Genomic DNA, 24,909 nt, shown 5'->3' on the forward strand with positions numbered 1-24,909 from the left:
TCGTATGTAGCATTGTCTTCACCCGGCATTGGTACCATGTATTTGACTGCCATGTCCAGCTTTGGAAAGTTTCCGATGATAAAATTTCCAGCCGCCATAGAATCGAGCAGCTGGAGCGTATTTTCCGCGTAGAAAAATGGCGTTGGAATAGGATTCTTAGTGTATCTGGTGGCACATGTGCTTGCTGTTGTTCATTTCGCTCAAGTGTGTTTTTCTCAAAGGCGAATTCCAGATTCTTACAAAGATTGTACGCGATTACGCTCCACCGTCATGCTTGATCAAGCCGCAACAGTGTGAATATGATACCATGTAATTTGTCAAATAGAGCTTTCTATCAGGCAAGGCCGGTTATGACTCTCGCTTCATTATATACCTAGCACTGCCTCACTCTAGCTTATGATATCTGTAAGCTAATGTATGAACCAACTATGTTCCTTTTCATTGCTTTCAATCTGCATCTAGCTTAACACTCGTTGACTATTATCAAACCCTACTTATTACACATAGATTATGTACGATCATTTCTTCTTCTTTCCTCAAAGAATATAAATAATGACTATAAATAGCAGCATTTGAGAAAAGATGAAAATTCGAAAATTGTCAAACTTATGTTCTTGTTCCATTGGAGCCTTCACAGCAATAGCCATTATATAATATCATGCAGGTAATGGCTTACATAATATTGAAACAATCAGCATTAAGTACATGCATATTAGCTTGCATAATTTTACATTGTAAGGAATCATCGTGGTTGAATCAGGTTTATATCTTGTTTATCAAACAACTTTTAGTATTCGCATTTTTCTGCATCTAGTTTTCTATCCACCTCTTCCTCTTTTTCTTCTTTTTTCTCTTGCCCTTTCTCTCCGCTTACACCCATTCTATGGTTGACTTAACCTTTGTTTTACCAGCTGAAATTATCCACTATATTTTTTCGCTCTTGACTCAGCAGGACTGCGTCGAGTGCGTCACCGTATGTCGTCGATGGTTTAACGTGATACCACTGTCGGCAACAGTACCTTGGAAAACTCTCGAGATTTCTGCTTATCACTGGAATCGAAGTAGCATCGCAATGCTACAGTGTCTCGGAAAACATGTTGTCAGCTCAGTGTCCATCAAATTTAAAGATTCACTCAGTGTTCTGAACCAGCTTAGTTGCAATATCAAAGCTCTTGGTAAGATCATACAATGCTACTCCTGTTTGCTCCGTTGATTATATTGCTTTCCTGGTTTCAGCCAGATAAATGACAACTAGATAGCATTGTAAGACCGGACGTCACTAATTCAATGATGTATCAAATACTTATCAATGTTTTCTCCAGCTATTGAGAACGACACGCGGAAAATCTTTAGAAGCTGGCAAGCCTATTATGACGACAGGAAATTACCAGTCGCGATCATGCCCTTTGGAACTACGCTTACCGATTTATCAATCTACGCTCACCCTTACGATATTTCACTGTCAATGCTACTTGACACATTGCCCAACTTGGTACGCCTCTCAGTAATATTTTCTGACGCCATTGCTCGTAGCGAATTTATGATACTGCCTACAGCGATGGGGGATCTCGATGGACGAAGAGAAAGACATGCAAATCACCGTCTGCACAAAAACCTGGTTCTATTACAACTCGATAATGCACTCAGCTACAGATATCGTATTCTCCCCATACTAAATCGATGTCCAAATCTCAGGTTTCTATTGTTGTCGCCTACCAAGGACAGAAAATACAACCCACGTACGGTGCCGGAAAGCATAATTCAAACGATTCACGAAACGTGCCCATCCGTGCGCTATATAATGTGGAACCATTTCGACTCAAAAACGTTCAATAAATGGTGGTCCATGTCTGCGGATAAAAGCATCGGCTGCAACAACAGCTTGGCCAGAACAAGCAATCACAAGGACTTATTCCCGTTACTTAAAGAATATGCTCAGACAGTGGAGGAGCTAAGCGTTGCTGGTAATCGTAACAATATGCACGTTTTGGACTCTCTTACAAGTACACGATTTGCTCGCTCGATGTCTCTGAATCTTGATTACGTCGGGTGGTCTCAACAGGACTGGAACCAGTTCTTCACAACGAAGCAGGACATCGAATATCTTCACCTAAAGATCCAGGATCGCGGCGAAGCAACAGAAAATTTAGACGGCTATATGACCTCTATCGGTATGCTAGTACGGCTCAAATGTCTCACCTTGCACCACTACGGTTATATGAAACTCTCGTTTGAACCCATGTTCTACAACCTCGATTTTCTGTCACGAACACGATTACTGGAAAAAGTAAGCTTTGCCAACGTACCAGTTTCCGACCAAGGCTTGAAAAATTTGGGCAGATTGCCACACTTACAAGAGCTGGAATTATTCAGCCTAAAGTGGGGTGGAGTACCGAACCTTATAACCGAAGAAGGATGGATTGCTTGTGCGGCGCATATGAAAGAATCCAATTCAATTCGCATTCTTGGGCTAGAGTATGTGCCTCACGTCACGGATACTGTACTAAATTGTCTTGCCGAGATTAAATCCTTGCAGCTTCTTACTATAACAAGCAACGATGATATAACCGAGCAAGGCGTCAGTACGTTCCTATTGAGTAAGAGTGGAGTACGCAAGAATATAAACCTACGTAGTTGCCGCAGAGTTTATAATAATGCTAGCAATTACGTTACCACGGTTAACACGACTACTTCTACTAGTATCACGTACTACTAGTTCCGTGTAGCTAAAATTTGGATTTTTCATTACAAAATAAAGCTGTTGTTCTCTACTCGCTCATACATACACTTAAAATGGATACGCCGTGTTGCATAGAACAAATGCGATTTAAAACGCATTTATCATTGGGAGACTGTATAATCAACAGAAGTCATTGCGCTGATCTATTTTCTTGACAGTTATTGAATATGTAGTCAAAAAGGGGGATGGGTTAAGATACTGTAGCATATAGTATTGCTGTAGTAAAGAAGGACTATTCGCTAGAAATGATCTTTTTCGTTAGTTCCCAATCGTTTGCGATACTTTCTGTCCTCAGATAGCAGGCCTAAGCACCATCGCATTCAATGTTTAGGACCAGAACTTTCGGTCGTCGATTGATTTTGCAACATAATATCCACATATAGTCTGATCTTTTCCTTTTTTCGCCTACATCTTCACCAAGTTCACCATGCTATTTTCTCTCTCGCCTTCCCATTTAACCCTTCCTCCGTGAGCATCCAAGTCATTATTGCATGCATTTTACACGGCTTATGATCTGCTCACTGGCGCTATGTATTTGACCAAGTACCTTTCATCCATGACACCATTTGCCGTGATATTCACTTTCTCATCACCAGTAATCGTCCTTTACTATCCTATGAACCCCCTTAAGCCACTCATCAACTTTGAAGTATCGCATTTTTACCACTTACTATCCTTCCTCTCTCTTACACCTACACATACAAACTCACTTACTCACTCCAAAAAAGGAAGATCGAACAGTATCACCAGTAACTCCAGCACCTTTCATTAGTTCCAACCACCGGCCTCCGTCGCTCTCCCGGGGTCTCTTGTTTCCTATCCGCGCTTACACCTTATTTCTTGGCTCTATCTCTTTTATTCTCGATATTTATTATATATTCGCTGTTTTCCGCTGAAGCACATTAAATCACAGTATGTAATAGCTTTGTTTTATGTACTTCATACACTCTACGTACTTGACATGTATACAACAGATGGTTCATGTTTATTAAGCTTCTTTTTATTTACAGTACTGTATCGCTTTTTTATTTAATTTATTATTTAATATAATGGAAGTGGGAGTCAACAATTGGATAATTGTCATAGCCATGTCGACAGCAGCATAGTTGTACTTTCCACAATAACAGAAAATAACACAGCGCGAGTTTATGTAGCTAAAAAGGAGGTAGACTGCTTCATATGCATGAGCTTTTGAGAAAAGATACATAAACATCGTCCTGCTGAGGCCGCTTACATACTTAAATAATTTTAGTTGTACAAATCATACAATTGATGCACGATAGTATGTATTGTACTTGAAAGTTTTATTTTAAATGTATGTATGAACTTTTTATCTGTTTCTACCAAAGTGATATTTCGGGTTTAAAATAAGAGGAATAAGCTGGTCCTAAGTAATGATAGCCCCCTGTTCTTTTTTTTGCTTGTTTTTTTAAAAATTCTATACAAAAGTACTAGTACAGACACTTCGCTGCTTGGTTCTGCCTTTCTGTCGTAACGTGTTATCAATTTTTTAGCAGTCCATATCGCTGGTTGGCCTGTTGTCCTTATTATTACTTCGAGCTACGCATCGTAACTTCGTATTCACTATGTTGATCATCTTGACTTCGCTCTTTTGCATAGATAGCGTTGTTCTGAGTTTCAACTAAAAGTTAAACTCCTCTGCATTGAATCTATGGATGTAATATGAGCACTTATTGCTGTTTTCTTGTTTGTACGTACTGTCGATGTTACTAATCCCTTCCGCTCGTCCTGTGCAGTTTAACTTAATGGCGTGTTTGTGTTGTCCATGGTTTGACGTTGCTTTTGTGTATATTGTGGATAATAGAATTGGCTGTTCTGCGTGTTGATTTCTCCTTGTTTTGTTGATGGTTCCTGAATGTTGCTTGTATAACATATCTGCAAGACTTGTTTTGACGCTGCTGTTGTGCGTGTGATTTGAAAAAGCTCATTTGATGATACGACTGCTGTCCTCTTTTGTGTGCCTTCTTGGCCTCGTGCTCCATCAAAAGTCAGTGACGCCTTTTCGTTTCTTGACATTGGCTTTTGCTTTTTCCATTGCCTTGAGCTTCGCGTTTTGTGTCACGGAATTGGTTTTGCTAATTATTGTATACTTTTCTAAACTAACACTAACACTACTTTCTTTTTTTTTTTTTTTTTTTTTTTTTTTGGATTTCTTGCTTTTTTGGGGGCCATCATTACCATAGACAATAACTTACTAGCAATCTGTCAGACAAAGAATAGGTGTAAATTTTGGCGGATCTTGTTTTGTGAGAAGAGACCTTCACTAATATTGAAGATAGAGTAAAAATCACAGTGAGCACAAGTGTTTACAAAAGTAATGAGCATAATGTGCGTTAGTTCTCCTTACCACGATACTACTATACGTGCTTTTTCTCCTTTTTGATTTGCACTATTATTCACGACTGGAATAGAGACTGGCACCATCTCTCTCTAGTGATGTTTCTTGTTGCTGCCAACGCATGACAAGGAAAGGATGATAACAAGTGTCCTTCCTTGTCTGCATCGTGCCCGGCTACATTGATCGCTGTTTTCACTTTTATTTTCATTCGAGCTTAATAAGTATATAATCCCAGTGGTACAAATTGCATCATATTTCTGTTAACCTCACATCATCGACATCCAAATTACCTGTGTAGTTCTCCTACTAATGATTGTATTGCTGCCGCAAACCAATGAGTATGCTTGGAAGTCCATAGTGTGTAAATCTTGAGCACATGTCTTGTCTTGTTCTTCTGTGCGTCAAGAGAATTTGATTGATTCCCTCGTCGTGTAGTGTTTTTCGGACGCGCTTTAATGTCGATGCTTGCTTGTTGTTGTATATTTGACACTTGTATATGGATGACGTGCCAGCTTCGTTCCGCCGTCGTAATTATCATAGTACCGTCGTGTCGTTCCATCAATCACTTGCTGATACTGTCCTTAGAGGCAATGTCTCGTTTGATGCCCTTTGAATAGCTAAGCCCTTGGACCTTTTTTTCTTTTTGCTGCCACTGCCTGCTGCTTGTTCATTTGCCACCGTGTTACATAGACCACCAAAGTAAAAAGGATATTGGCTAATATGAATTCTGGCTTGTTCAAAAAGCTCTGAGCATTGCTGTCCGTGATATCCCTGCTGCACATGCCGATGTTTTTTATGAATCTTCATCGCTGACTTTTTGTGCCACTTTGCCGCCTTGTCTACTAAGAGGAGATGTATATAAGTATCATTCCCTATTTGATTAAGTATTGGCCTGATCAAATAGTCACGTACTGTACACTTACTATTATTTTGTAACCACTAAACGGTCGTGTGAAATGTTGTCAGTTTCACCCAAATCTTGCTGATGCTTTTGCCTTTTGCTGTCATTGCTTTTGTGCGATTCATGTCGCTCGCGTTTGTTGTCATATCTGCCTCTTTATAGCTTGCAACTGTTGATGAAAGCTTTGGTTTTGTTGTCATTTCGAATGTGCGTCAGTATTGCTTTTTCTGTCGATTGAATTTTGTACTCCTTGTTTTTGCTGTCAATTACGGCTCCCTGTAGATTTGTCACCATTTCCGCCCTTGCTGCCGCTTGTTTGTGCTGTCACACAGTGAAGGTCGATAATTTGTTTTGACCCTGTGTTGCCGCCTAAATTGTTGATGCATGAGTATTCTTGCCGTATATATATTGTAATAGCTCTGGTTCGCTAAGATAACGTCATATCATATCGTGCATTGCCTAGCTCTCGTAATTCCTTGTCGCTTTTGCTTCTTGTGTATGATTTCCGCCACACCGGTAGCCACAGGTTATCTGCCATAAGACAGTATTGTTCTTGGTTTGATTGAAGGTTGTTGCTCTCTGTTGTTTTCGTTGTCATAAGCAGGGATAGATAAAAGTTGCCATCTTTGGAAAGAAAAAGATCGTTGACCAGCTTGACAAGCTATCATATCATGCGTGCTGTTGCCGACTTCCAAGTTCATGTCCTATGCTTCCAATAGCCACCATATTATAAGATGTCGCCTCGAATGACATTGTTTTGTTGCCACCTTATTGATTTCCGACGGACTGAGATAATTGCCATATTCCACTGTTGCCGATTTTTATTGACCAGCTCAGAATTCCTTCCATGCCGGTGTTCACAGGTCAACGACTGCTGTCCGATTCGCGCAAAAGACACGTGTCGTCTTTTTGTCTCGGTCGTTTTGTCCACCCACAATAGTTGATGTCAGAGTTTGTACACGATGACTTGCAGTTAATTCGCCCATGCAAGTTTTGAATGCATGTACCGCCTTTTGATGGGGATCTTGAGTACAGATATCCGCATCCGCTCGAAGAGTACTTGTCGCCATAGCATTTCCACTAGATAGTAAGTCTGCTCCTTTCCTAATATGTCGATTCGCCGTTTCATTGGATGTTGCTGGTCCTTGGACGCACGCTTGTTCGATGTCGATGTCGATGTCGTTGCTGTTGTTGTAATGATCAGGAACGTCAGATCAGAAAAAAACCGTCAAAGAAATTTCGCATGTTGTGTATTTGATAATGTGCTGCCAATAGACTGATCAAGCCAAAGACGGAATTCTGCCAATCCTCGATTCGAAACCAAGCCCTGGAAACCTGTTGCCACCTGTATCAGCAGAACCACCATGACTGCTCGTCAGATTCATCCACCAAAACCACAGGAGACGGCATGGTCAAGTCAAAGACGGGATTCTGTCAATCCTCGAATCGACACCAAGTAAAAGAGGTTGTTGCACTCGGCTAGCCTCGAAATCTGACGCCACCTGTAGCAGCATAATCACCATGATTCATCCACCAACACCACACGAGACGATGTGATCAAGCCAAAGACGGGATTCTCACAACACCCCGAAGTTTTCACTCGGCTAGCCTGGAAAGCTGACACTTTCCATCGCGGCGTACCACACACACCGCTGGCCAAACACCCCAGCCCGGACACCCCAGCTTCAGGAATCCCCGAGGCAAAGGTGAACGAAGGAGTTGGACTTACATGACATGACACTGACTACAACCGGTGGGGGACCCACGACATGGAAAGGGCGAGGATAACTCCGGTTGAGCGGAAAGTGGGGGGGATTGGAGGAACAACATTGCTCTGGTACATGTAGGGCTTCTGCAGGGACACCATCCACATGAGCTGGAACTGACTGGAATGACAACCTTGGGAAAGGAATAAATTCCCAAGTTTCTAGTAGCCTTCTTCAAACCACATCCGAGGTGAATGAGATATGAAGAAGGTAACAAGAAAAGGAAAAAGGTTATATCAGTTAGTAAGCTTATTCTAATTGAGATGGTCGCAGGTACTAAAAAAGCATAGTACGTACCGTAATTATACAAGCTCGGCGCCTTGGGTTGTCATTTGCTGTCAAGAATCGCCGCTGCACATGTGCCTCGATGGTGTATTCCTGCTGCCTACACAACCAGAGCGTTGTTCCCCTCCCCACCACCGGCTCCACCATCATCGCTATCCCCATGTGCCCCCCCCCCAGCCAACTCAATCCTACTTTTACCTCAAAGAAACATCCACTGGGATGACCGGACCGCTCCCCAACGCCTGACGAAGGCGGAAACCGCCAGACAACACCGAGCAACAGAGTGCGCCCTATTTAGAAAGATATGAGAGCGTCATTAATTAGTATCTACGCAGATCAAGCAAGTAGAGCTTAGGATAAGATCAGATAATCAACTCACCAGAGCGCACGTACACGAACGCGAACATCGCCGGACAAACGAGCGACCACAAAGAACGCCAGACGAGAAAAGACAGAAGCACCTGCTAAAGCAAGTGCACTAAGAGCGAAAACATTACAGTTAGCTCACTTTCTAGCAGTTAAATCTTTTAAACGCCATATAATAATGAATGGTTTCACTTACTCGACGACATTGTATAGTCAATCTAAAGAAAGAGAGTGCAGCTCTTTTCTTTGTTGTAAGATGTACAATAAACTATTGAAATATTGCTTACCACTTTATAAAAACAGCATCAATCCCAGAATGATTGAAGCAAACCAAAGCAAAGACATCAGATGCGTAACGCGCTTCCTTGATATATCACCAAGCAACACGACAGAAGCGCAAAGCAAACGTCGCAGTAAACAACTACAGATACTTCCAAAGCAATGCCAAAAGTGCGTGTACGCGATGTGGATGCTTGAACTTGAGCATGAGTGATAGAGAGAGGGTGCACAACAGCTACTGCTGCGCAAAATCCACCGTCTTATGCTGCGTTTGAAATCGGCGATATCGTTTCAAGCCCTTTATCGTAACTAACTATCCACAAAACACAACACAAGCGTGCTTTGAAGCTGAGACAGCTTAGTTATGATTATAAGAGTGATAAACAACGGGTTTTCTCTGCAAAGGTTCGTTTTTTCTTCCTCTTTCCATTACAGTTATTTATAATGGTTGTAGGAGGTACATGACTTAGTAAATTGGAACAAGGAAAAACGATAAAGGTAGAAAAAAGACTATGTGTATGAGTCAGCACCTCAGGCAAAATATACTGAATGGATTGTTGGTAATCTTTGATCCTGGGTGATCGATGAACCGAAATCATCATCTGAAAAACTTTATAAGAGAAACTTGCATAATGAGTCATCCACAGAGCAGCTTGCATACACAATTGCAATGAAAAAAAAATTCACTCTGAGGTTAGGAGAAACATGTTTCTCTCTTTACTGCTTGGAACTTCTTTACCACACATTCAGGCGACGCCACCCATCCTAAAGATATTATATTTACTTTTATGTACGGTCTTTTTTGATGCTGTGGGTGCTGCGTATCGTACATTCAAGGATCTTATCTGCATGCGCTCGATTGATCTACCAAATATGTGGTCTCTGACGCGTTGCGATAAATGGGATGACTAAAAAGCAAAGTTACTTTATTTTTCCTGTCCTTCTTCCCCGAACTTTCTTTTCCGCCGTTCTGTCACGCCCTTTCCTTTGATTTATCTCATATCTATTATAAGGTTATCAAGGGTATACTTTGACAATTGAGCATTCACATACAGTACACAACGTCAAATTACCGAATCGCAAACAAATAATGTCTAAGGAGGAAAAAGGCATCATTAATGAAGAACACGTTGAAGGTGGATCAACTAGCGAAAGCAGGAATCCTAATGTATGAAAAAAAGCAGTACTGGGCTGTGTTCTGCAAGAAAGGTGGGAAAAAATGTGGGGACCTGTAACCAAGATGCTGTTTTCAGGATACATATCAACAAGGACCTTCATCGTCGTTAGCGACGGATGAGACTTGTAGCAATAATCGCCAATGTGACGACGAGGTGGATGCTTTAGAGCCACACCCAGTTGTTGATGGTGGCATTGCATGGCTCGTGGCTATTGGGACAACATCTGCATTTTTCTTTGCGGGCCTTCCACTCTCTTGGTGTGTTACAACGCAGTAAATTGATATTCTAAATTTTTTGAGACAAGGCTAATTTCTATTCCTGGTTGTTTGTGTTTAGGGGTAAGGGATCCAGAACAGCTTATCATTTTTCAAATTTTGGGCCTCGATACAATTGTACTTAATATGATTGTCATTGATGCTATCACAGGTGTCATTCAAGATACTTATTTGAAGAATCAAGTATTTTCGGAACCGAACCTAACAATCTTGCTGACATTAGTTGGAAGCTTGAATCAAGGATGCATGTATATTTTTATTCCTGCAACCAACATGCTCTATGTGTCCTGGGGACCTAGAAAGCTGACGATTATTGGATCCATTTTAATCTTTCTTGGCCTCATGCTAACTGCGGAAGCAAATGCGGTATGTAATTACCCACAATAACAGAACCATCATGTATGCTTCTTTTTCTCGTGTGCCCTATGGGCATACCAAATTCTCAAAGAGGCACTAAATGTATATATAAACCGTAGATATGGCAAATGCTACTATCTCTAGGCGTATGCACTGGCTTAGGTGTATCGATTATGTATGGCGTAAGTACATGGTGTATAAAGCTAATTTGAGGCGAAACAAACAAGTACTACGATAAAACACATATACAGTTTCAATATTCACTCAATTACGCATATACACAGGTCGCACTTCGATGTCTTCCGCAGTGGTTTGTCAAAAAACGAGCAACGGCGTTCGGTATCCAAGCAAGTTGTAATCCATTTGCAGGATTGATACTTCCATTTATAATTATACCCGTGAACAATACCCTCGGTCATAAATGGTACATATGCGTTCACCATACTATATCATTTAAGAAAAAAGACCTACTCTACATCAGAAGTTCCATGATAATGCAATAACGAGTAGGATTTTTCGCGTCCTAGCGTTCATCTCGCTAGTAACAAACGCTATAGCCATTGCGTTCACTAAGGATCAACCCATCGCAAGGAGGAAGATGAAACAAAAGGGAGCGGTAAAGGTTAAAAATTTCGACTTTACCATTTTCAGAAATATAAATGCCCTCCTTTGGTTGCTAGCTGGATTTTTCTCTGTCAGTGCTCGATTAATCGTATTTACTTTTATACCATGTAAGAAAATCACTATTCGAACTCCTTGGAAAAATAATGAATGCACAACATACAGATGTGATATAGTAATAGCCACCGAAATCATTAGCGTACGGGACCTATTTAGGCCTTTCGGATACCCAAGTGGCAGCCGTATCAGCAATTGGATCTGCTATGAATTTTTTTGGTCGAATGACTTTAGGGTGAGCATAACGTGTAAAGCACATGTATGGGGACAAACGCAACTCGTTACATATATGTTTACTGTCTATCTCTTTCAAACTTTAGCACAGTTGCAGATCGCATCGGTCCCCTGAACATGTACCTGGTGAGCATGTCAGTCTCTGTGATAGCCGTCTTTGCTATCTGGATGTTTGCGTATAGCTTTGCAACACTTCTTGGATTCATTATTGTTTATGGTTTATTTTGCGGACAGTGGCCAGTCGTGAGTATGCTATATGTCGTTCCAAAAAAAGCAGTCCTAGAGGTGTGAGAGCAATAGTGCAGTATGCATACTGTAGTGGTGGATCAAATCACCAAAGTTCAGAAACACTAAACTGTTTTTTCGTTAGATCCATCTGTAACTGTAAGCATAGTAGGAATGGACAGGTATGTTGTCGATTACAAAAATAGCGAAAGTATATGTGGTGATGGGTACAGCTTCTACACACATGCTTTTTCTAATTGGAAAAAAGGAACTAATAAAGTAGTGTTGGTGATTTGACAACTGATACATACGTAATTTACTTATTCCGGTAGATACCCTTCAGCTACCAATTTTATCATGCTTTTGATGGCATTTGACATTGTGCTGCCAGTGATTGCTAGTATTGTTGGAACGAGTGTTAGGATTGGCGGTAACGATGCGTTTATAATTTACAAGATTATTGGAGGTGGAATCAATGGTATTTGCGCTCTGATTGCCATAGCTCTCAAGTTTCGAATGGGTAGAAGTTGGATGGCGAAAGTGTAATACTATATGTAATTATTGATACGTAAATATCTACTAAAATGCCACTACAGCAACACAAATGAGTACATGATCTAATCGTTGCGTACGAAAGGTGGAAATTTGTAATGCGCGGTAGATTACAGTATAAGCATCACCAGCATACGATCTAATATAAGAGACAAAGTGCCTATGATAAAGGATAAACAAAAATGTGGCGTACAGAAAGACGGAGAAAACTTCAAAATGACATTTTCTTTATGCGAAGAAGAGCTATATTATAATATTGCTAGTAGTGTCGCCTGTATTAAATGCAAAACTGTGCTATCAAAGGTTGACGATCAAAAGAGTGCTTGCTGTTTGAACTTATTTCCACAATGCGTGGTCGGGGCATTGATGCCAATGCATTGACGTTACACGACCGCACTGCGAATGAAATCACACGAATATTATAGTTCGCAGCAGCTCGAAAACATAACCAACGTCTTTTTCTCTCTCTCATACTTTTATTTGACAATGGCAAAGAAGAAATCAGCTGGTAAGTGCTTTTTCTCTTACACAACTTAAAAGTAAAAAGATTGATTTGCTCATTAGCCTTTTCTCGCCGTCCTCAACTTTAACAATTCAATACCACAACCCCTTACTTCCTTTCTATCTATGAAATGCACAGATCCAGAAGTATCAAAGGATCCTGTAAAGCAAGCACAATGGCTTCGTCGTACATTGGTTGATTGCAATCTAGAACGTTTAGAAACTATTGAGGATCGTTCGTTAAATCGACTCCCAACGGTCTCATAAGCGGCTCATATTGTGGTGCATGGACCGATCCTACTTCACCTTTTCAGACTGGCTTTCACAAAGATTCGGTTGTTGGCGCATTTCTCTTTAGGCTTTTTGTAAGTTTGTGTGTGAAAAGGGCCACGTTCTAGAAGTTTCAATAGATCCACTCAACCCATTTTTTTTATATTTTAGGCTGTCAGAGATGCACTCGACGCATGCCCAAAAAATGAATCACTCACTATAGTATCCAAAGACGAATCTGTAGTGAATGGTTAAGTATATTGTCTTTATTCTGTTGTGCATCTTTCTATTTACACTGTTTCCCGCTAATAGTACTGAGCAATATCTGTTATTTAGTCTTGAACAGCAAGCCTTTGACCAACAAACATCGATTTCTCCGCTATATCTTAAATCCATTGCTGACAGAACTCAGAGAGAAGACAATTTCTCAGAAAGCAGAGACTCGTGCTGTTTGGGTAAGATTAAACCTTTAAAGAAAACGTCAAGAAGGGCCTGGGCGGGGGTTACCCGGTATTGCTTTTCTTACTAATTATTGATACTGTTTCTATTTTGATGAAGCTCTCACAAACTGGTGATCCCTGGATTACTGCGCTTATGCGTATTTCAAACAAAGTTGCCCACGCGATATGCAAATATAGGTAGATTTCCGAGGGGTTTTCTTATGAGCGCGTAAAGAGGTTTGATCTTTTTTTTTTTCTTTCAACTCACTCTTAATCTATCCATTATCTACTAGTCTTCAAAAAATGGTATATCATTGGCAGCAACAGCAATTGAGAACACAGCAACGTTTTCAGGCGTAAACGTAAGATTAAACTTGGAAGCCAAAGCAGTATCACCAAGACCGTTTATACCATCGCTCGCTGGTTTGTCGATCCAGCCACTTGCATTAAGCTCAGTACAGAAAGCATCTTCTGCTGCGCCGCAACGCTCGCCGCTCCCTCATCATCATTATCATCATTACCACCACCACCAGGAACAGGTGCTAATGTTGTGCTTTCTTCTTCAAATCGACAGCAGACGCGGGCTTCTTTGGATGATAATGTGCAACATGCACGTTTTGCCGATCTTGCTCGTGGTCGTGCAGCGGATTCGATAAGAAGTAACACACATGGCACTGCGTTTACGTTTGGTAATTGTGATGATAGTCGTGCGGGTCCAAGCGGCTCTAGGGATGGTGGTAGTGGCAGCAGTGGCAAGAACAAGAGAAGAACAACGCCTTCATCATCACCTTTATCATCTCAACAAGCCACTTCTACACCATGGGTTCATATACCGACAGAACAGCACCACGAGGATACAGAAACTTCTTTGGGAAGAAAGCGTGAGATATCAAATATGAGTGCGACTATGCGACAAGAAGGACCTGCACGCAAGAAGAGAAGAGGATCTACATGCAATGATGATCAGGAAGACGAGTTCCAAGATGCAGTCGATACACATGATCAACAACAGCAACAACAAACACTGCCACAAGGAGAACTCTTGAATTCAATAAACGAATATGTCACCAACATATTCCGTTCGCGTGGTAGTAGTTAGTAGTTGTGACAGCAACAGAAGAGGATATTGATCGCTCTTCACGTTTATTTGTATACCAATTCCTCTCTCTCTCTCTCTCCTCCCCCTTCCCTATTTGTTTTTCATCATCTTTTCAGTTCAGCATCGCAGTAGTCCTCTTTATGTCATAAATATAGTAAAATTCATCAGTATATTACTTGTATGCTTTTGCATGTAGCATAGCGCTTTTGCTTTTTAGGAATGACGTCGGTTTGCGATGAAGAAGTCTGCTGCTAGCCTGGATAAAAGCGTGCCCGGAACTGGATTATTACTGCGTATATGTTTTATTTTTTTCCTTACGCACTGAGCAGCGTAAAACAATGAAAACTGGTATCATGATAAACATGTACACAAAAATGGGAATCTGACGCGTGTGTGACGCGTAAGAATTGCTCATGTGCGTACATGCAAACAATGAAATCCGCGTTCATTATCGTTGTGGAAGTATATGACGTGCTGCTGAGCTTGGTGACCCTTTGATATTTAGCATAAAAAATAATCAAACGTGAACTCTTTTACACATAGCAACGCGTCCCTCCTTTCAATTGTGCCTTTTTTTACAGCCATGGCCACAGCATCAAATCCTGAAGCATACAAACCAGAGCGTCTTGCAAAACCTACGACAATCTCTCCCGGAGAGCTACTTTTTGTCAGAGTTAAAAACTGGCCTTGGTGGCCTGCTATTGTAAGATCAGTAGATTCAAGAAACCTCTGTCCCTTGCAGAATGATCTTTAACAGATTTTTTCTAAATGACTTATAGATCGTTGCCGACGATGAAGTCACACCCGATGTTGTTAAAAGTCTTGCAAAACCTAACGAGAACCCAACTAGCGAACAATACTACATTCTCTTCCTTCATTCATTTGATTTGTACGTCTTTTAAATTTTTATCGCGATTTTCGTACTCTTTTCTTCATTGCGACTAAACTTGCTACGTTTTAGCGGCCGTGTTCCGATCGAAAAAATACGGGTATTCGATCATTCACAGGCCCAAGCAGCGCTTAGTAACACTTTGATTAAAAGATTGGATCTGCGAGCAGCACTGCGTCTGGCGTTGGATCCAGAGCATGCTCTATCCCTACACCGCCCGTTTATCGACAAGGAGATGGAGCGTGATTGTGGAACGATATCGCAAATGGAATTTGATGCTTGGGACAATAAGCAAAAGAAAGTAAGAAGAAAACGGGCAGCAGTCGAGAGAACACTTTTGGCCCAATTGATGGAGATGCCGTCTACCGACTCTGAAAAACAACAACCATCGACAAAGACACTGCCGGCACAAAAGACAAATCAGGCCCCAAAAGAAGAAACACAAGGGCGATCGGAAAACGAGACGCAGCATAAAGGAGATCAAGATGAGGAACAAGCGAAAGGACGCGGAAAACGACATGTAATGAACAAAACGGTCGAAGCCAGCAGCAGCAGCACCACCGGACAACTAAAACAGCAACCAGCGCGAAGCACAAGGCGGAAACAAGTCATAAAGCATGAAGGCGAAACTGTTGTCGAGCAGCCGCAATCTGTAAAACAAGAAAAAGCAGAAGAAGTCGAGGTAACCGTCGACGACTCACCAGCACCCGCAGAAACGCAGCAACCGGTCGAAGAATCACAGCAATCCACACGAACCGATCCGCCATCTCAAACAACAGCTGAGGAGTCGCAGGAAAGCCTTAAACCTGGGCTGACTGAACAACCGCAGCCAACATCTATCCAGTCACAGAAACTTGTTGATGAAGAAGCAGCACAGCTTCTTCCAGCCGATCATGTCAAATCTCCACCAGTCACTACTACTATTGCTACTGAGCAACCCATCCAAAACGAGGAACAACGACAACACATGCAGCATCAGGCATCGGCATCGGAAAGTCTTCCTCAAGAGTCAGTTCATCAACAACCACTCCAAGAACAACAGCAAAACATGGAACGAAGGAGTCGGCGGAAATCCTTGAGTCCAGAGAAATCAGAGAGCTCCCAACGACCACAGGAACAGCGACGAGGCACGCCTTCCATCGGTGCTACTAAGCGTGAAGCCGAAGAACCACACGATGACGCCGAGAAGCCTCAGAAAAAGCGAGTGGTATGCTATTCTCTTTCATGATTGTTAAGAAAGAGATTGGGATGAAGATCTCGACAATGTTATACACGATTTTGATTAATCTTTTTTTATCTGTTGTAGCGACGTACTACCAACGATAACGATGATGATGATGATGTACAGATGCAGCAAGCAGACACCCCACAACAAGAGCAACAAGAGCCTGGACGAGGACAATCCCCAACTGATGTGGCCGTAGTACCTTTATCACCTGGCGCTCGGGTGCCCGCTGCAGAATTGAATCGTCATCTACTGGAACTTCCGAAAGACGACTCCAGAGTGACCATCAATAACAACGACGACAACGTCAACAACGACCAAGTTATCGAAGAAAAACCAGAAGCCATGCAAGTTGATGAAGAGATCCAGACTCCTGTACCAACAGCTACCACGACTACAAGCGAAAACGTTGTAGCAGTAATAGAATCGCCACCACAACAAGTTGCTGAAGTGATAGAAGAAACTGGGATAGCGACGACGATGATTACAGCAGCGACACCAACAAACGAGCAGCAACAACAACAATCTGTCCTTGTTCCCAACGGTAGCGATGACACTGCTGCTTATACTACCAGTCATGCTGATGAGCGGCTGACAGAGGAACGGCAGTTCAAGCGTGCCATCATCATAAAGTACCGGCTACAAACACTGATTGAGAGACATCGTCCGGTAAATTTCCAGTGGGGGGATTTTGCGTGGAGGAAAAGGATGTGTGATATTGTTTGTGTGTGGGCACTAAATTCGCCGCTTTTTTGCGAGGATCCTTCTTAGGGCAAGTGGCCAGTAAAGGATAATCGATTAATGAGAGTGGCGATCAATGACATTCGCAAAGCTCAACTGTCCAAGAACACTGTACAGGTAAAGTACTACAACGATCGATAGTGGTGCGAAGGGTATATTTGTTCCTCTTTTTCCCTTTCAACTTACAGTTTGTCAACTTTTGGTTCACACACACGAATACAGCTCCTGCACCTGCGGCACTGGGTATCGTTGGCATCCAAATATACATTCTCAAAGGAAAAGGATATTGTGTTTGACTACAAGGCCGAACTAGCCAGTATTTTGGATAGCTGGGATCCATAAAAACCCATTTTTATGTACTTTTTGAATAATAATAATAATAATAACGATCCCACAGTCAGCATCACCATGCATCCACCCCATTCATCATCTCCTTTTTTACAAACGTATGGATCACTGCTACTAGACTGTAGGGCGTGCAATTGATATCAAGTGCCATGGGAATAATTTACATAGCGGCGTAAATATACCATATCTGGGGGGGTGTGGGTTGTTTGGATAGCTTAAAAACTTGAGCTATGGCCCTACTAATTGCTCCAGTATTTTAGTTCGATTGGGGTGCCATCATGCAGCATGTTTAGGTCAGATGTTCTCACTCGATAATTTTTCTCACACGAAACATGCTTAAATAGCCCGTCCCCTCCCTATAGCAAGTCAAAAAAGCAAGCAAACAGCTCTTGTTCTCTTCTTACTCTACACACACACACACACACTCTCTCTCTCTCTCTATCTATCTATCCAAGACCATGCCAAGCACAGGAGCTTTTATTACTTTGGGTGCAGTGGGTGCTGCTGGTGCCGCAGCATTGATGAACAAGCGACGAAATTCTGCGTCGGCAGAACAGCAAGTGCAAGACAAACCAGTTGACAATTCTCCACATGCTATGGCTCGACGTCGGTCTACCGTTCAAAATGACCTGTACGAGGCCCGTAAACAGGCAAGAAGCAATCAAAGCATTTCTTTCCTTCTCTAACTCATATGCTAACAGCTGTCATCAACAAAACTAGGCTGACCACTTCTGGCGACGCGATTATGGCGCAAATTTTTCACATAATTCAAAGGCCAAATTCCCTATGAACAGCAACACTAAGCTTGAATGAAAAATAAAATGCATGTTGTATTGTATTTTTCATGTATTTTGTTTGTTTGATGCGAAAAGACACGATGAATGGATGATTTGTTGATGTGATGATGACAAAATGAAAAATGGGTATGGGAAGATATAGAAACAATTGCACACGGTTGTTGTTGTTGTTGGAGGTAGTGGTAGTAGTAATAATAGTAGTAGTAGTGGTAGATGCTGTTCTGTCTAGTAGCCATGGATAAATGATTGCTTGCTGCTGTTATATGCTTGCTGTACTTGTTGACGGTTGCGGGGCGAACGTGTTGAAATGCTGTTGACAGCCCTCCATTCTTGCGGCAGGAGAAAGCGGTAATCTGTGGGTAGTTCTGGCAAGTCCCAGTAAGCCCGTTGACACTCGATCACTTGATGGAACGAGGCCGATGCGCCGCGATTAGGTTTGATAGAAGTCAGCGCACCCTTGAACGAGGATATCGACTGCTCTGGTATCTCGCATAACTGCATAATGCTGGCTGCTGCAGAGTTGGCAAGCGGCTCTAGTTCGTAACCGCCTTCTAAAACAAGCGCCAGCCGTCCATCACACAGTTCTTCAGCCAATTCCTTGACCATTTTTGTCAGAAGGGCATAGCCTCGTGGTGTAACCTGATATCCACCAAGCTGGTGTGTAGAATTGTGAGCTATCTGAACAAAAGGCGCGAGGTGAAATAAAGTTCATATAAGCTTACATGATGAGAATGGCCTTCTGCAGCATCAAAACCAGCCGATACGTAGATCTACACGATTGCTTAATGTCAACAACATGCACACGCTTTTTAGAGAGAGACGGGTAAGATGCCACTCACCAAGTCAGGCCCAAACTGCCGCGCAATTGGTGTCACAATATGATGGATTGCGGCCATGAATTCGGTGTCACCCATTGGCTCTATTACAGATATGGCAGAATTGAGGGGGATGGATGGATGAGTTCGTGGTGACGGCGCACAAAAGAAAGGAACATCCGGGAGAAAGACTACTTCTTACTTGGCTTTTCTTTGCAAGTCGACAGGGCAATGTTTACATTCCGTCCGAGGCCAGCGCTACGTCCACATTCAGCTGGTGCTCCGCTGAACGGGTAAAAGCGGCCTTGGTCCCACCGATGGATCGAAACATAGAGCACGTTGGGATTGTCGTAGAATATTTGTTGTGTGCCGTTGCCGTGGCTACAACAAATTAAGGTTGTTGTTATTGCATATCCCTTATTCTTCTTTTCAGCCTGTGCAAGTATGACTTACTGTATGTCCCTATTCATGTTCAATAATGCGGAAAAGTCAATATTACAACACAGCATGCACATGGTTCGAGAAAGAAGAAACGTACCAATCCAGAACAAGAACTTTGCGGATCTTGGAAGGATGCTTTTGCAGTGCTGCCTGTGCTGCCACAGCAACATTGTTAAAGTAGCAGTATCCCATCACCGAGTCTTCTAGAGCATGATGGCCTATGTTTTGTTTGTGTGCGTGCGCGTGTGTGAATTTCAATGTGAGTCTTCTCTTTTCCTCTCCTCAAACAAAAAAAAGCTTTCTTCTTACCTGGCGGCCGAATGGCAGCAAAGCCATTTCGGATCCGACCATCGACAATGGCGTCGGTCAAGTTTATGAGAGCGCCTGCAGCCACTCGGGCTGATAAGCTTGTATGCAACGGGTGAAACGTCGTATCGCCGGCTTTGAAAAGAACAGGCAAGGGTGTGTGTGTGTTGTGTTAAGGGGATATATTTCATATTGTAGCACACACACACACACACACGCATTCTATTATTACCTATGCCGATTTGACCACAGAACATTTTCCGCCGACCATCGTCTTTAAGACCAGTGGCAGCAGCTGTGGTGCTGATGATACAATCTTTCGTCTGCTGCTGCTGCTGCTGGTGTTGCTGTTCATTCTTGTCGTCCATTTCTTCTTCGGTATTGTTCAGGAGTGCTGCAATTGAAGTGATTTTACGAGCACGTGGATTGGGATCGCTATTCTCGTCGTCGTCGTCGTCGTTGTCGTCGTCTTCTTTGTCGTCATCGTTAACATCGTCGCTTGGGCAATAGTTACGTACGTGCGCCTTTGTATGTGCATGCGAGAGTTCTGAAAAGGTCGCTTCACGTGTCCTGATGTGCCGAATATGGCGCAAGACACTGGCAGCGGAAAGACAGGCAATAGCAAGCAGCCCATCCATGATTAATCATTTATTCAACAACAGCCAGCATTTGTTTGTTTGTTTTTCCTCAATTTACCGATGATGATACAAGGCATCAAATATTGAAGTGATGCGTTCAGGCCGTTCAGGATGACTGATTGTAGTACATGGACAGGTGTGCAAGCCCATTCGTCGATCATGGACTAGGCCCGTGGTCCTGCTTACAGGTTGAACAAAGTCTCTCCAGTCCTCTTTGCCCCGTGGACCATACAGCAATGCTCGCTGCTGTCCTTTTCGTCGAGGTCGCACCAAGGTCTGACTGATCCAGTCGGCGTGGTCGGCTGGGAATCCTTCGTAATGGACCAGCACAAGTGGGCCATCTGTATCAACCACTCGAGCGCAGAACCATTGCTTGGCAGCATCATCTGTCAGTTTCACAGCCTCGACAGCATCGCCTCCGTGTAGCTTTAGTCTCTGCTGATGCTGCGGTTGCTCGTCATCTTCTTCTGTTTTGGGTGTGTCTCATTATTATTACCAATCCATCCTCTAATTGCTGGTCCACTTGGTGTAAAACATTCTTTTTGTCCAGCACAGCAACGACAATAAGAACACACACAACCCCCCCCTAGCAAAAATGATATGGCAGGTCTTACCCAATGTGCTGCTGGAAGGCGAGGGTATGCAGCCCTCGTTCTTCCGAGTAGTGCGGCGTGGGCGCTTGCCAGTAGACGAAGTGGATGAAGCAATGCTTGATGGTGAAAGGGGATCTGATGATAGAGCCTATGGAATCACATGTGTGCTGTGTAAGTATCCACGGCCTCGTATTTGTGTCCTCTGTTTCATGATACCAAGAGGAGATAGAGCGAGTGTGGAAGGGATTCTTACCATGGTGGGGGGTAGCCAAAGACAAGAGAAACAGTAGCAAACTTCTAATGGGATTGATGTGAATAACGAGAGAATCCAAGTCCTCTTTTTTTTCAAAAAGACAAAAAAAATGCAGCACAGAAAATAAAAAGAAAAAAAGAAAATCAGGTTCAAAGTAAGTAACAAAAAAAGAAAAGGGGAAGTGGGCTTTCATTTTTTTTCATTGCGGGGATAATGGGACACACACAGTGTGCCCGTTGGAAGTCAGCCCGAACGTTGATGATAATGATGGATGGTCTCGTAATACTCTATCTTGAGGGTGTATGCGTGCGCTATAGGTGCTCTATGTTGCTAGCAGAAGGAAAAAGAACAACGCTTCTGATCCATTATTCTTACGTGATCACCTCCTTCAGAAGAACATATACACCACGCTCCTCCTTCGCCATCGCATTTACAATGAATGGCTAACACCCCCCCCTCTCTCTCTCTTGATTGCGTATTTCTGTGCTTTCACTTCTTCAGTGACAACTCCTTATGATACCCATTTGTTTACTTGTATTCTCTCTGGCACTCAAACCATGCTTTTGTCTCTTTTTACGATTTTTGTGATGCCGGAGAATGAATTTGGATTGGGAAAAGAAAAGATGGTCGGCTCTTTTGGAAGCACCAATCTTTTGGAGGTGTGTTGTGTACGTTGTAATAGCAGTCTTGGGCCTAGGAGCACTCTTTATCACGATTACATTTATTTCTGTATTGTATGTACTCTGCATATCGCATGATTCTATGATATGCTACTGCGGATCGTACCTTTTGCAGGTGTGGCGCCTCTGACGATGGAACATACCATCTATGTCGTCAAAAGAAAACTGCGCAAAATCCTACTTGGAAACCAATCAAACGTACGCTTCCTAGTCTATACGTTTTAGTGTCCTTTTTCTACTATCTACAAGGCACTAGCTAGGTGGCCATTTTTTACAGAAATCCTAAAGGGGTGGGGAAGCAGCAGAAGATAGAAGATAAGGAGAAGACTACATTATTACTTGAAATAAGCTCAAGACCATATAATAGGTCGACATTACTGACGACGGTAGCGTGCGTTCATCTATACAGCTGGACTTTTACTGTTTGAAAACTGATGTAACCACCGTTTCGTTGTCAATTGTAAAGTAGTCATGTATAATAACACCCGGCTTTTTCTCCGAAAAAAAAATAATTGATCTTTTTGGGCGGAAATCGGATAAAACCCAGTCCGGCGCTCAACTACAGATTGCCCTTCTGTCGTCATGTTAGCAATCATGAGTGATGAAGAATTATATCCATCAAGACACACCACAGCTTTTGCTACAATATCCGTTGCTCATCATTCACTCGTCAGCGCTGTCTAAGGATCTTTACTGGCTCTATATCTAGTATGAATAGTACATATCACTACCCATCGATATTAGGTAGGACAAAGATTTCTTGTTTAATTTTGTGATGATACATCTATTGTTGAATTTGACCCCTCCTGCTTCGTTTTGATTTCTTAATCTTGGTCGTTTGTTGCATGTATTAGTACAGTCGTATTCTCCGCCTTCGCAGGGTTGATGTATGGACAAAAAGGATGCTTTTGCACGCGCGGAATATGTATATCGGACAACAGCAGATGTGCACTATTGCTTGTCTTTCCTGACACAACATCATATCATACATAGTGCGTACAGAGCAAATATGACTAAAATGAGAGGGAAGAAGTCCTCCTCCTCTCTCTCACATGATCAGATGAAATGCGTGTGATCAAGCCAATCACAGTTCTATGGAAAAAATATAACTGTTATTGCTGCTTTCCTCTACTTACAAAGTAATAGAATAATAGTAGAAGTACATTTAGTAAGGGTAGTATAATTACAGCCATCTACTTGGTGTATGAGATTACAGATTATGAGTTTGATAAATGAGAACTTGGATAATTAGATCCGCTTTAATGATCTCGTGCCTGAATTTTTGCGGCAAAGAAATTGCTGGTGCAGCGCTCATTGTTTGCTGATTGTACGTAATAGCTTGATAGTAACATCGATATCGATCACTGTGACAAATGACGGGTACTCTATATATGATTGCTGCTATGCTGTGTTTCCCAGCAAAGAGATACTCTTTCAAAGCTATATAATAGACACTAGATAAAATGACTCCACCAAAAAAGACATGCTAGCCACATAAGAGAAAAAAAAACTACAGAAAAAGAAACGATATGATACGTCGCACTACTACTACTATAACTACTAATGCCAACAATAAATGTATATTAGGTATTTGCATCTTTGCATGTGCTACTACATTGGGAACACAGTAGATCCAGGGATGCGCATAATTATATATAAGCACCTAGCAGCTGCTCCGTCTGCTTTTCGTCAAGTTTGTGAATCAATGAAAGGTAATATATATACAATACGATAATAAACACATTAGTATACTAAATACACAGTAAGAGAAAACGATATATAAATTGCCCCTTACCGCGTTGTCGTTGCGCCTTCCTGTTCGCTGACCGCTCTTCTTTTTCTTTCCTAACGCTCTCTCGTCGCCATTGACATTCGTGCCCTTCATCTTCACCATTGTCGTCGTCTTCACGCTGGCGTTTACCAAGGACAGATTTTGGATTTCTCATCCTTGTTCTGGAGTGTAGTTCTGCAGGATCTCCTTGAGTCGCAGCATTGTAAATCAGTAAAACTTTTTGTTTCCAAGGATATGATTTAACGTCTCGAGTTGACCATACCAAACATACCAAAGTAGCAAAAGACCTTTGCCAAATTAACCAATTCTTTAGGGCGGGGGTCTTAATACATGCCCTTTCATTCTGTAAGGCGTTTGTATAGTGTGTCATCCATGTCACCCAACCTTATGTAAAATAGATAATACCGTTCAACCAAGTACGCTGGTTTGAGCAACACCTCTGTGAATGACATGAAATCAATCAACAAGTCTTTAAAGATGTATCAAGGGCATCGCGAAGAGTACAAAAAAACTTTATTTGGATTTTGTGGGAAGGAATGCAGGGTTTTATATACTATCAAGTAGCAAAGTAACGGGGGGCATCAGGTCCAAAGGTTTCGTCGCTGAGTGACTCGACAGCAATCAGCAAGCTCCATATTTCTCCGCAGCTCCATGCGTACTGTTACCGTCCTTCTTTCCTATGGTAGCACGCATACAGTGGTATAGCTCGAACTTGTGTGCAGCTGAGCGCGCGGAATTGCAACCAGCAGTTGATGAGGAAGGGTACATAGAGAGATTAGGCGTAATTTTCCTTGATTGAACGCCCCCAACATTAATTTAAACAGTTAAATCGAGCCATCACCAAAATCAGAGAAAATAACTCCATGCAGCGATTTATCGCCATCGC

At 42.3% G+C, this 24,909-nt stretch overlaps 9 protein-coding genes across 9 annotated transcripts; 5 read left to right on the top strand and 4 right to left on the bottom strand.

Annotated features, from left to right (window-relative positions):
• Positions 1-5,476: 5,476 nt before the first annotated feature.
• Positions 5,477-5,879, top strand: BDB00DRAFT_851454 (uncharacterized protein). Its single transcript, XM_053125508.1, is given in 2 exon segments — positions 5,477-5,706; positions 5,723-5,879. 2 exon segments carry the CDS (start codon positions 5,600-5,602, stop codon positions 5,787-5,789), a joined length of 174 nt encoding a protein of 57 aa, XP_052974107.1. The 5' UTR covers positions 5,477-5,599; the 3' UTR covers positions 5,790-5,879.
• A 940-nt stretch (positions 5,880-6,819) lies between these two features.
• BDB00DRAFT_851462 (uncharacterized protein) lies at positions 6,820-7,283 on the bottom strand. Its single transcript, XM_053125509.1, has one exon. The coding sequence runs from the start codon at positions 7,068-7,070 to the stop codon at positions 6,858-6,860; it is 213 nt and encodes a 70-aa protein (XP_052974108.1). The 5' UTR covers positions 7,071-7,283; the 3' UTR covers positions 6,820-6,857.
• BDB00DRAFT_851465 (uncharacterized protein) lies at positions 7,142-7,445 on the bottom strand. Its single transcript, XM_053125510.1, is given in 2 exon segments — positions 7,142-7,345; positions 7,361-7,445. 2 exon segments carry the CDS (start codon positions 7,408-7,410, stop codon positions 7,210-7,212), a joined length of 186 nt encoding a protein of 61 aa, XP_052974109.1. The 5' UTR covers positions 7,411-7,445; the 3' UTR covers positions 7,142-7,209.
• Positions 7,446-9,356: 1,911 nt separating this feature from the next.
• BDB00DRAFT_942702 (uncharacterized protein) lies at positions 9,357-12,252 on the top strand. The gene is made up of 8 exons (XM_053129411.1): positions 9,357-9,864; positions 9,950-10,132; positions 10,300-10,515; positions 10,626-10,688; positions 10,791-10,930; positions 11,505-11,665; positions 11,789-11,825; positions 11,976-12,252. Exons 1-8 carry the CDS (start codon positions 9,787-9,789, stop codon positions 12,187-12,189), a joined length of 1,092 nt encoding a protein of 363 aa, XP_052974110.1. The 5' UTR covers positions 9,357-9,786; the 3' UTR covers positions 12,190-12,252.
• Positions 12,253-12,681: 429 nt separating this feature from the next.
• On the top strand, positions 12,682-14,586 carry BDB00DRAFT_890425 (uncharacterized protein; the record flags this gene model as incomplete). Its single annotated transcript, XM_053128469.1, has 4 exons — positions 12,682-12,703; positions 13,279-13,421; positions 13,700-13,768; positions 13,981-14,586. The coding sequence occupies 4 exons, from the start codon at positions 12,682-12,684 to the stop codon at positions 14,503-14,505; spliced, it is 759 nt and encodes a 252-aa protein (XP_052974111.1). The 3' UTR covers positions 14,506-14,586.
• Positions 14,587-14,931: 345 nt separating this feature from the next.
• Positions 14,932-17,935, top strand: BDB00DRAFT_851505 (uncharacterized protein). The gene is made up of 6 exons (XM_053125511.1): positions 14,932-15,208; positions 15,285-15,394; positions 15,467-16,601; positions 16,701-17,288; positions 17,391-17,477; positions 17,583-17,935. Exons 1-6 carry the CDS (start codon positions 15,089-15,091, stop codon positions 17,700-17,702), a joined length of 2,160 nt encoding a protein of 719 aa, XP_052974112.1. The 5' UTR covers positions 14,932-15,088; the 3' UTR covers positions 17,703-17,935.
• Positions 17,936-18,032: 97 nt separating this feature from the next.
• On the top strand, positions 18,033-18,535 carry BDB00DRAFT_851507 (uncharacterized protein). The gene is made up of 2 exons (XM_053125512.1): positions 18,033-18,358; positions 18,429-18,535. The coding sequence occupies exons 1-2, from the start codon at positions 18,167-18,169 to the stop codon at positions 18,519-18,521; spliced, it is 285 nt and encodes a 94-aa protein (XP_052974113.1). The 5' UTR covers positions 18,033-18,166; the 3' UTR covers positions 18,522-18,535.
• BDB00DRAFT_851510 (uncharacterized protein) lies at positions 18,536-20,445 on the bottom strand. Its single transcript, XM_053125513.1, has 8 exons — positions 20,300-20,445; positions 20,071-20,202; positions 19,859-19,979; positions 19,774-19,782; positions 19,523-19,701; positions 19,345-19,424; positions 19,228-19,275; positions 18,536-19,159 (listed from the first exon to the last, which is right to left on the bottom strand). Exons 1-8 carry the CDS (start codon positions 20,433-20,435, stop codon positions 18,731-18,733), a joined length of 1,134 nt encoding a protein of 377 aa, XP_052974114.1. The 5' UTR covers positions 20,436-20,445; the 3' UTR covers positions 18,536-18,730.
• A 9-nt stretch (positions 20,446-20,454) lies between these two features.
• BDB00DRAFT_851515 (uncharacterized protein) lies at positions 20,455-21,697 on the bottom strand. The gene is made up of 3 exons (XM_053125514.1): positions 21,552-21,697; positions 21,320-21,446; positions 20,455-21,172 (listed from the first exon to the last, which is right to left on the bottom strand). Exons 1-3 carry the CDS (start codon positions 21,552-21,554, stop codon positions 20,760-20,762), a joined length of 543 nt encoding a protein of 180 aa, XP_052974115.1. The 5' UTR covers positions 21,555-21,697; the 3' UTR covers positions 20,455-20,759.
• Positions 21,698-24,909: the final 3,212 nt, after the last annotated feature.

This window comes from Zychaea mexicana, assembly GCF_025766255.1.
Source record: "Zychaea mexicana strain RSA 1403 chromosome Unknown BDB00scaffold_124, whole genome shotgun sequence".
Lineage (NCBI taxonomy): Eukaryota > Fungi > Mucoromycota > Mucoromycetes > Mucorales > Lichtheimiaceae > Zychaea > Zychaea mexicana.

What these genes read in the sequence shown, in the direction of transcription:
- BDB00DRAFT_942702 (XM_053129411.1), top strand. Translation starts at nt 9,787, where the DNA reads ATGTCTAAGGAGGAAAAAGGCATCATTAATGAAGAACACGTTGAAGGT. An exon ending in GCGAAAGCAGGAATCCTAAT is followed by an intron (nt 9,865 to 9,949) that starts GTATGAAAAAAA and finishes TGCTGTTTTCAG; the next exon opens with GATACATATCAACAAGGACC. An exon ending in AGCATAGTAGGAATGGACAG is followed by an intron (nt 11,826 to 11,975) that starts GTATGTTGTCGA and finishes TTATTCCGGTAG; the next exon opens with ATACCCTTCAGCTACCAATT.
- BDB00DRAFT_851507 (XM_053125512.1), top strand. Translation starts at nt 18,167, where the DNA reads ATGCCAAGCACAGGAGCTTTTATTACTTTGGGTGCAGTGGGTGCTGCT. An exon ending in TGTACGAGGCCCGTAAACAG is followed by an intron (nt 18,359 to 18,428) that starts GCAAGAAGCAAT and finishes CAACAAAACTAG; the next exon opens with GCTGACCACTTCTGGCGACG.
- BDB00DRAFT_851454 (XM_053125508.1), top strand. Translation starts at nt 5,600, where the DNA reads ATGACGTGCCAGCTTCGTTCCGCCGTCGTAATTATCATAGTACCGTCG.
- BDB00DRAFT_851465 (XM_053125510.1), bottom strand. Translation starts at nt 7,410, where the DNA reads ATGCCGTCTCCTGTGGTTTTGGTGGATGAATCTGACGAGCAGTCATGG.
- BDB00DRAFT_851505 (XM_053125511.1), top strand. Translation starts at nt 15,089, where the DNA reads ATGGCCACAGCATCAAATCCTGAAGCATACAAACCAGAGCGTCTTGCA. An exon ending in TTCCTTCATTCATTTGATTT is followed by an intron (nt 15,395 to 15,466) that starts GTACGTCTTTTA and finishes GCTACGTTTTAG; the next exon opens with CGGCCGTGTTCCGATCGAAA. An exon ending in TGTCCAAGAACACTGTACAG is followed by an intron (nt 17,478 to 17,582) that starts GTAAAGTACTAC and finishes ACACGAATACAG; the next exon opens with CTCCTGCACCTGCGGCACTG.
- BDB00DRAFT_851515 (XM_053125514.1), bottom strand. An exon ending in GCCTTCCAGCAGCACATTGG is followed by an intron (nt 21,173 to 21,319) that starts GTAAGACCTGCC and finishes CACCCAAAACAG; the next exon opens with AAGAAGATGACGAGCAACCG.
- BDB00DRAFT_851510 (XM_053125513.1), bottom strand. Translation starts at nt 20,435, where the DNA reads ATGGACGACAAGAATGAACAGCAACACCAGCAGCAGCAGCAGCAGACG. An exon ending in CTGTGGTCAAATCGGCATAG is followed by an intron (nt 20,203 to 20,299) that starts GTAATAATAGAA and finishes TTCTTTTCAAAG; the next exon opens with CCGGCGATACGACGTTTCAC. An exon ending in GGCAGTTTGGGCCTGACTTG is followed by an intron (nt 19,276 to 19,344) that starts GTGAGTGGCATC and finishes GCAATCGTGTAG; the next exon opens with ATCTACGTATCGGCTGGTTT.
- BDB00DRAFT_851462 (XM_053125509.1), bottom strand. Translation starts at nt 7,070, where the DNA reads ATGGCGACAAGTACTCTTCGAGCGGATGCGGATATCTGTACTCAAGAT.